This window comes from Lupinus angustifolius, unplaced genomic scaffold (genome assembly GCF_001865875.1).
Source record: "Lupinus angustifolius cultivar Tanjil unplaced genomic scaffold, LupAngTanjil_v1.0 Scaffold_62_4, whole genome shotgun sequence".
In the NCBI taxonomy this organism is placed as follows: domain Eukaryota; kingdom Viridiplantae; phylum Streptophyta; class Magnoliopsida; order Fabales; family Fabaceae; genus Lupinus; species Lupinus angustifolius.
The window spans coordinates 1-10736 of NW_017723049.1; the positions used below are offsets into that span (position 1 = coordinate 1).

General features: G+C 30.7%; 1 protein-coding gene across 1 annotated transcript; it reads right to left on the bottom strand.

Annotated features, from left to right (window-relative positions):
• Nucleotides 1–1965: 1965 nt before the first annotated feature.
• Nucleotides 1966–8378, bottom strand: LOC109339233 (solute carrier family 35 member F2-like). Its single transcript, XM_019576650.1, has 11 exons — nt 8179–8378; nt 7945–8039; nt 7768–7825; nt 6346–6534; nt 6155–6231; nt 5974–6056; nt 4569–4620; nt 3804–3872; nt 3509–3595; nt 3028–3092; nt 1966–2320 (listed from the first exon to the last, which is right to left on the bottom strand). The coding sequence occupies exons 1-11, from the start codon at nt 8318–8320 to the stop codon at nt 2209–2211; spliced, it is 1029 nt and encodes a 342-aa protein (XP_019432195.1). The 5' UTR covers nt 8321–8378; the 3' UTR covers nt 1966–2208.
• Between the last annotated feature and the right edge of the window lie 2358 nt (nt 8379–10736).

The following is a 10736-nucleotide window of genomic DNA, read 5'->3' on the forward strand; positions in this document are numbered from 1 at the left end:
GGTGATTTGAAGGAAGAGATTTATATGAAACAACCTGATGGTTTTCTTGTTGAAGGGAAAGAAGACTATGTGTGTAGGCTGAGAAAGAGTCTATATGGTTTGAAGTAGGTTCCACAATAATGGTACAAGAAGTTTGAGTCTGTTATGTGTGAGCAAGGCTACAAGAAGACTACTTATGGCCATTGTGTCTTCATTAGAAAGTTTGTTGATGGTGATTTTATCATCCTGTTATTGTATGTTGATGACACGCTTATTGTTGGGAAAAATATTTCCACGATTGACAGGTTAAAGAAGCAACTAGGCAGATTCTTGGTATTAGAATCATACGAGATAGGCAAGAAAAAAAACTTTGGCTGTCATAGGAACACTATATTAAGAGAGTGTTACAGAAGTTCCAGATGGAAAATGCTAAGGCGGTAAGCACTCATCTTGCTACTCATTTTATGTTGAGTGCTAAAAAGTGTCATTCAAATGAAGTTGAAAAATCATATATGCAACGGGTTCCTTATGCATCTGCTATGAGAAGTTTGATGTATGCAATGGTGTGTACAAGACTAGATATTGCACATGTTGTTGGTACAGTTAGTAGATTTCTGTCAAATCCAGGTAGAGAGCATTGGAATATTGTGAAATGGATTTTGAGGTATCTTTGCGGTACTGCTAGTCCGAGGTTTTGTTTTGGAGGTGATAAACCTACTCTTGTGGGCTATAATGATTTTGATATGGCTGAAGACATTGATTCTAGAAAGTCAATTTTAGGTTACTTGATTAAATTTGTAGGGGGAGCTGTAGCATGACAATATAAGTTGCAAAAGTGTGTTGTATTGTCCACTACTGAGGCAGAGTTAATTGTCATTTTAGAAGCATGCAAAGAGTTGCTTTGGGTGATGAAATTCTTGCAGAAGCTTGGTTTTGTCCAGGACAAATACTTGTTATTTTGTGATAGTCAAAGTGTCATTCATCTTGGGAAGAATTCAACTTTTCATTCTAGGTCCAAACACATTGATGTGAGATATCATTGGATACATGATGTTTTGGATGCTAAGTTGTTGGAATTGGCTAAGGTTCATATAGATGATACTTGTGCTGATATGATGACTAAAACCTTATCAAGGTGGAAGTTTGAAACTTGTTGTGAGATCGTCGGTTTGGTGATTCTCTCCACATAGTTGTGAGGGGGAGATATGTTGGGTTTGGGCTCCCTTCCTATGTGGAGAAAGACCCAGTTGGGCAAAGCCCACTTGTCCCACTTAATCTAATAGATAGGGGTCAGATGCGGCAAGAGTGTGAAGACAATTTATGCAAAAAGAGGCAATTGAAAAGTGTGAGAGAAGATAAGAAAACTCAACACGTAGGAACTCCGAGCAGCCATGGGAAATTCGCGACTGCGTCTTTGTTCACCATTGGATTAGGCTGAAATTTGGATAGCAGGTTCACAGCTTATAGTACTTCCTTCTGAACGGTTGGATCAGTGAGACAACATCCGAGGTGGTAGAAAACGAGCTGTTACAACATCTATTTTTCTAGTTTTTTCTGGTTTTTCTTGTTCTCATTTTCGAGTTTGTTGTTTTGTTGTATGCCGGATTGTTGAGCATGTTTTGTGCTGTATTTTCGAGACACTCTTATATTCTTATTTTGATTATAGTGAAGCTTGATTGACTGACTTGTGCCTGTGGTTTTTACTTCTCACATTGGGAAGGTTTTCCACGTTAAAATTTTGGTGTCCCTTATGTATTACTGCATTATTTGATATTGCTCATTATAAATTCTAGCAAGTTGGGGAAATTATTATCCGTTGCATATACTCTGTTAGAGGTTTTATTGTTATTGTGTTGAATTTCCGATCAATATGCATAGGTCACTTTCTCAAATATATTACTCAAAATATAAAAAAAATCCATAAATCAAATACTAGTTTCTATACATGAGCAAGTACATACTGGAAAATAGTGAATATATTCAATCTTCACCACACTATTTGGCTAGCCAATCAAAGCAAATGAATACATAATACATAAGGAACTTTACATGATTCTTTTCTCCATTGAAATCTTTATCCTATACTGGGAGAACAAGTAGCACCTATAGGGAAGGAAGTCTTTGGTAAAGACGGTTATTTATACACACTAGTGCAACAAAACAAATAAACCATCACAAAATCTTATAAAGTTTGATTTCCCTTGCGACAATGAAATGTAATTTCCATCATTAATCATAGGATGACTCATTGGCAGAAGCTGTGCTTTCATCGATAAGTACTTGATATTTTGTGTTTTCATTCTCATCCGTGGTAACTGATGCAAGAAGAGAACCTTTCCCTCTATAGAAAACAACAATTGATTAGTAAAAAAATATATTTAAAAGCAATGAATAATAGTTACAGACACAGAATATTTCATTTTTGTGGCTGGTATTATGAATATAACATGCCAAAATCCTAAAATAATATAACATTTCTTGCGGAAAAAATGTATATATTGACCATGTAAAAGTTTTTTAAACAATCATTAGTCATTATATCACTCACCTTTAAAATTTAATTATCATTGACTTTTAGATATAAATAATACAATTGAGTGATAGATAATGAATTAAATGTATATAATTTTTTACCTCGATAATATATATAGATATTATACTCAACTTAAAATTGTGAAACCAAACTAAAGAAAACAAAATCTCATATTCTATTTACCTAGTATTCTCCCTTCTAAAATTCATCATTTTCTTACCAAAAAATAATATGTAGTAGATATTCTCATTTGGAGTAGAGAAAAAGTTTCACAAGAATTTACACAAGTAAATATGAATTTATCATTTTCACGATTTTAGATATAATTGTATAAGTAGCAAAGAGAAAAGATATTTAACATTATTCAACTTTAATTCTAATTGGCCATACCCAAACATTTAAAGGGCTTACAATAAATAATGATAAACACAAATTTTATTTAAATGATGGGCTAAATTTCAGCATATGTAGTAGAATACATAAAGAAAACATAGGAAGATGTTTTGAAAACATACATGGTAGAATAAATGATAAGCCCAACAACTATGATTGCAAAAGAGAGGAAATACAACCAGCTCACCTGTAGTTAAATATAAACAAATTGGTCACAATAGGTTAAGTAACAACATCAAATTAAATCTATAACTTTCAAGTGCTTGAGCTTACCACTTGCAATTGGTAGAGTGTTGACCTAAACTAAGTATAACTTTATACTATTGTACTCTATGTTTTGTTAAGAACAAAATCATTTTCTAAAACCCTCAGTTTCATCTTGATGAGGTAATGGATTTAATTTTTTTATATTCTTAAATCTTTTCAATGCTCGTTTTTCTAGCTTTAAATATTCTTTTGTGGAGTGGGTGATGAACTCGTTTAATTATTTCCTTGAATGTAATGTTTAATTGGATATGTAGATAGTAGTATCATTTGCTCTCCTAAACTCTTATTTCTTTTCTTAATGAATTTCATGACAAAAAATATGAAATTAAATAATACCTTCCCATGATAAATGAAGACTTGAAACACCACTGCCCACAAATTTGTTGTTAGACTAGAAAGGTTGAACATTGTTGCTCCTCCCAACTGCTTGGGACAAGATTCCACTCAAAATTCGTTAATATATTTTCATATAATAAATATGAAAATTGTATTATTTTTTGCAACTTGATTTCAAAGTAATGGTGGGAAAACCTAAACAACAATTACATGGGATATAATCCCTGATATATATATATATATATATATATGCATGTACCAAATAAGGGCATGGCAAGTAGAGAAGGAAACTGACCTTTAAGACAAAAGGAGTAGTTGTGTAAAACATGAAGCTTGACACAACAAAGCCGGCAAAACAAAATACCTAAAAATTTAGACATTTAGTGCAAACACTCATATATATATCTATATAAGCATAATGTTTCAAAATATATATTTCTGACAATCAGAAATTAGAGGATAAATTAACTTTTTGACAAAAATGTGAAAAAATAATATAAAGAGTAAGAAACAATAATTAAGTCATGCACTACCAATGGTCATATACTAATGAGATATTATAACTCTGAATATTGGGACTCAATGGAAGCTGACACATAGATATGTGCATATTATTCGTGAATAAATAAGGTTATTTTACTATTCACATATTGAATTTTTCATGTTTTCTATTTAGCTGGAGACTGGTAACTTTTGTTGTTTCTCTTTTAAAAAGATCGACAAAGTCTTAGCTTGGGAGGGAGACATATAGGATATTATTGGGAAGTATGCTCTACATTGTCAATCCTCATTTTGTAATATATTTAAATATTTATTGGATTTAGAAAATAAGTCTTATATTGTCGACCTTATTCTCCTGGTGTGATTTAAATATTTATTAATTTATTTTCTCATTGTCAATTGATTTTGATATAGAATATAATGAAAGCTTAACAAATATTTTGGCATGCAATATAATGAAAGCTTAACAAATATTTCCGCATAGAATATAAGAAGATTAAATTGTAACTTGATAGTATAGTGTACCTAAAGTAAAATGATATGTGAATTGATTACTTACAATATCCGAAGACCATTTCACAGATTCCAGAGTCTTCAATTCTATAACTGATCTATAAGATTATGGAATGAAGGAAGTTTCCAAAAACTTGAGGACAAAACGACAGGTTATCTTTGTATTTCATTTCAAATGAAATCCGTGTTAGTAAGAATGTGTAGAAGAGTATATACAATCTTCATAGGCAACTTACCAAAACCATTAACCACATGGATAGACCTAGAAGACACCCAAAGGATGGGCCTGATATGTGGACAAGGATCCTCTGTCTCAAAAACACTCTATCCCTTTGTCCCTAACCAATTATATTTTTTAAAATAATATAAAATATTAATTTATATTTTTTATAAAACAAATTCCAATAAAATAACTTATTTTGATTGGTTTGGTACACCATTATGGACACCAATGAGTACAGGTGATCCTCTTCCCTGGGAGGGGATATATTAAAAAAATGGAGAGGGGTTGCACTTTGTGAAGAGTAAGTTAAAAAAACAAATTAAACATCTTAATCATTCATTCTATAAAAATCTAAAAGTTTATATGATTTGAATTTGTCTGTAGATCTGAATTATTAGATTTTCATAGAACATGGAATAGCTAAGATGTGGATTATGTCTTTTAACTTACTTATAGACTAAGTAGATCTCTCGTCAAAATATATGATTATGTATAGTTAATATGTATTTTTTTTCCTTAAAAAGTAATATATATATATATATAGTGATGATTCATTTAATTTAAGAGTAAGTTATCATAGCCATCAATTCTAGGGAAATATAATGATTTAGATCTATCCACTAATTCAAACCGTTCGATTTCCCTATAATTGATGACTAAGATATTTGGAATAAGTGGATCATCTCCTCAGTGTTGTAAAATAGGTTGTGTTGGTCCGTTCAACCGATAAACCAGTGAATTAGTTTCTATACTGGTACGTTACAATAATTATACCAGTCATGCAATCATATAAGTCAAAATTGGTCAAAACTGGTCAAAATCGGTCATACCAGCCAATTTTCAATTGAGTCGTACCGGTCATACTGATCGGTTTTCAATTAAATCGTACTGGTCATACCGGCCCATTTTTATTTAAAATTAATTTTTTAATGAAAATAAAAAATTATTGATTTTTTTATTGATTTTTCAACATTAATGATAATATATTATATATGTATATTTAATTTCACTGATATGCGGTTTAATTAGTAAATCACTAACTGAACCATTATACCACTATATATGTACCCTAATCAATTTGAGAATAGATACAGTATTAATAACACCATTCTCTCCCAGTATATATATAAATAAAATTTTACACAATATATGCAAGAAGGGGTGGAGTACCCTTACTTGGTCCTATCCCCTGATGAATAAGGCAATATTATCAAATTAACAAGGATACGCTTCAACAATGGTAACTAAAAATCCAAAAACCCCAATCATGCACAACACTTCAACACGATCCTTTTTCTTAGCACAAAATTCCTGCATTTTGTAGGTAGACAAAATTTCTGAATATGAATAGATTGGCTTCATTGTCAGCTCTAAATATGTTGTTGAAAAAGTAGTAATAGTTTACATACCACACCAACGTTGCTTATTCCATAGAAAAGTGTTGCTAAAATCACAAGTACATCACCCAATATAAACTTTGACCCACCTGAAAGATATAAATTTGGATTAAACAACCCCAGCATGAAAATAACTCAATTGGATAATTTTACCCATGAATTGAAATTATTGGTTCTTGGCTCCAAATAATAATAAAAGTTACCTCCACCACTCCCCGTGTCAGAAAACACGATTACAGATAGACCCAACACACATAGGGCTGCACCACTTAACTGCCATAGGGAATATCGTGTTCCAAGGAAGAACCATGTGAGTATAATTGCCCAAGGTATTGTGCAACAATAGAGTAACGTGATGCTGGTAATGGTTGTGTACTGATATGCTTGGGTAACTGTAGAGAAAACCAAAAGGGGAAGGGAAAATAGAAAGTCAAAATCCAATCAAGATCGACATTCGGATTAAGTAAGTTAGGATAGGGTGAGAGACTTCAAAAATTAAAGGGAAATACAATTTTTAATGATATATTTATCATTTTAATTACAATACAATTATATTTTTGTAACTTTTAAATCACAGTTAAGTATTTTTTAAGGATGATTTCTTTTATTTTTTGTACTTAAATGGGTATTAGTGTTATAGGTGATTCTTACGAGTGGAGCCCAAAAAGATATATGGATGATTTTAGTCAAAAGAAAACTAAACTAGGGTAAAATGTGTCTATCCACTCAAAGGCAAAGTAATCCACCAATTTTAATTCAGCATATATGTGAAGGAAGAAGTTCTTCTCTCACATACCCTCTCCCCAAACTTGTCCTGATCTAATCAACTTGGAGTATGTAATATAAAAATACATAATTCTGTTTTTAAAAAATTCCTATTTATTTATATGTTAATTTTTAATTAGTGAGAATAGTCTTTGGGACATGAAATCCTGTTCATGTCTGAAAACCTTATATGGGGTTGTATTGAATAAACAATAAATTCGTCTTCATATCGGTATGGTATAATACCCATATTAGTTATCATTTATATCGACTAGTTTTTATTTAAATAGTATCAGTTGATTTTTATTTAAAGTTACAATTTTTTGTTATGAAAATGACTTAATTTGTATCAAAATGTTATAGACAATTAAGCATACAACCAATACATTTCTTTATACTTCTAAAACATGATATATTATTAAGTCACATTTTTTAACAAATAGAGTGAGTAAAAATATTTATCAACTTATTTATTAGTTTTTCAACATTATTGTTAATATAATATATGTATATATAATTTCAGTGGTATACACTTTAATTAGTAAAACACTTAGCGAACCACTATAGCATCATACCATAATACTGTGACATGTTTAATGATTAGTATAATATTAATAACATTATGTGTAAGTCTAATTTTTTTATTTTTTTTTTATTTATGATAACCCTTTTTGCCATATTTGTGTTAATCTCATATTAATGATATGCCACAATATTGCTTCTTGATTAGATCAATCTGTTTACTCTCTCATAGCATATTATTTCATTCACAAAGGTAATTCTCTGGCTCACACATATAACTTCATACGGCAAGGGGAAACGTAAGAAAAATGATTGGCTTATGGATCAGCACCGCTTACTCAGATAAGTCCCATGAACATCAGCTAAAGCTAATAGTAAATACCAATACCAAGAAACCTGCACAGTCACAAAGATATATACACAATCTCAATAACCAAGGAACAAAAATAATTTTTTGATTAATATGGAACATGCAATAATAGAATTAAATAAGATCTTCACAAATTAATATATACCAGAGGTTTTTGTTGCCTATAAAGCAATATGCTTCCATAGATCAAAGCTAAAGATGCATAGGCAAACATGCTCTGAGTTAGAGGTGCATCAACACCTATATTCATAATATATACATATTTCATTGTTCAGCCACGAATACAAGCATCATCAATGTTAAGTTTCATTGCAATAAAATTAATGAAGATTAAAAACCAAAGTCAGAAAAATAGAATTAAGTAATTAATATACAATACCTTGTTTGGCTATGAGAGATGAAGTGAGACCGATGAGGGCAGTGAATAAAGAAACAAGTTGGCCCAGCAAGAGTACACCAATGACTCTTAAATTTTCATGGCTACTCCACCAGCTTTTCGTGGCACTTTTAGGCCAATTCATTGTTGTAAAGATTCAATGTTTTTTTATATTTTTTTGGTTATAGTGAGAATGAGTATGCCACATAGTGGAACTAAATATAGTGGGTTAGTGTTGTGTGTGCATGGTCACGTTGGACTTTGAAGTATGGATATATGGTTACCACGTAGCAGACAGAGCTAGCTACCGTTCTTGAGTTCTTGGAATGGTAGGGTTGATGTGGAGACACATGCTGACCTACCCCTCATTCATTGACAATTATTTAATATTACGAAAACAAATTGAATTAATTCAACAAATATACATACAATGACATGAAATTTATACACTATTATTGTATTATTTATCATTCATGTATTACTATTGATTCTTCAAACAAAGTAATACAAATAAATAGTGAATGATTTACTGATTGTATATAAATTTTTATACTGATAGTACATAAATATTATACTTGGATTAAATATGTTTTGTGTCTCCCATGTTAGATTTTTGTCTGTATTTTTTTTGGTTATGTTCTTATGTCCAAAAATAACATGTAACATGTGTTATACGGTAAACCCAAATTTTTCGAACATGTAGTAGTGGAAACCTAGGAAAAAATATAAGTCTAAACCCAAAAGGTTATAATCTTTTAAAATAAAAAACAAAATAAGAATTTTTGATGAGCTGGCTTTTAGAGGGGGTTAGAAAATGATTGTGTGGGAGTTAAAACTTTTCATTTAATAATTACTTCAAGCAAAATTCACAGGGCCACAAATTTTACTTAACAGACCCTACCCTTGAAGCTACGAATTGCTATAAATACTTGATTATAATATCTCATCGTACTATAAAATAACTTATTTCTTTAAATTTATTTAGTGTTCAACATTTGTCTTATTTTCATTCCTTTACGAATTTTTTATTTTAAAATATATTATAAAAAGAAAAAATAAGCCACATCAAATACTTAATGTATTTAAGGACATAAATTATCTTCTCACATGAGAATATATTTTATTCTTTCACCAATGATTTTAAATAGTTTTATATCATTGGTTATGCACCTTTTCGTTAAAATTATATGTATGTGTATATAAAATAGAGTCACATCTTCTGTCCACTCATTGTTTTTTGTTGACCATATAAATAAAACAAGGATTAAATATATATTAATTTTATATTTTATGACTAACGAAATGAAGGGTACATAGAGTAATACATATTAGAGTACCCACAGTGGTGAAAAAGAATGAGTTCATAGCCAAATAAAAATGTTCTTCTAATTTTACTATTAGAGAAGAATCGTTCTTGTGTTTATTTCACAATAGTGAATAAATAAACACTGTTCTTATAGTTGAGACTAGGTGTGAGCGTAGGACGGGTTGGGACGGGTTAAACATGTCCCTAATCCATTCTTAAATATTGATCAGATCAATTTTTGAACCTGAACCCGTCCCTAATTAGGATGAGACGCGTGAGAGACAAGTCCAAAATAAGACAGATCAAGATAAAGACGGGTTCGGCTTGGACAATGACAAAATACAAACGTATATTTTTTCTAAATCTTTAAGCATGCGCAATCAAAATTATCACAATTTATATATAAACTCAACTAAAATTTGTATCCCACATATATTAGTATATAAACTAAAAACCATAAATTGCATGCTTCAAAATAAAAACTATCACAATCATGTGACTGCAAATTATAGAAGATATTGAAAATTTCATAACAATTTAAACTGTTAAGTGTTAACATAAGGTGAAGTGTTCTTGTACATGATAAGTTGTGTGAATATATTGTGTAGGCTTGTAAATATTTGAGTTATATGGGATGGATATAATGCGTATTAATAGGTACTTATTTAACTATTCTTCATATATAACTATAAGGGACGGGTCAGGTGACTTGGATGTATAGCCGAACCCTTCCTTTTTTGACGACGAATCTGTCCTTTTTTATTTATTTAGATGGGTCAGACACATCCCTAAGTCATCGAGTTGAGACGGATTTATGGGTTGAGACAGATCTATAGGTCGGGTCTTGCTCACCCCTAGTTGAGACAACATTAAAAAATGAAAAAAAATGTTAGAAGATAGAAGAAATCAATATTAATTTGAACTATAAATGTGAGGTAAGTTTGTGGGGTCCATTTAAGAACATAAATAGAATTGCACATGGTGATTTTGGCTTGAGTTGCTTAAGTTGTTAGAATGTGTAAACAAATAAAAAATAATCGATTGGCCAATTTAAGAACGAAAAATTGGTTGTACCATTGTGAATGCTCTTATGAGACATGAAACAAAAGATATAATCTCATATAAAACTGACTCTATAAACGTATTTAAGAGCATTGATCTCAAAACACTCAATAATTTCTAACTAATGCCCTGAACTGGAATAAAAGGATTCAAATTGTGGTTCAGTTTCCTGGAAGCACAGAGACCGTGCTAC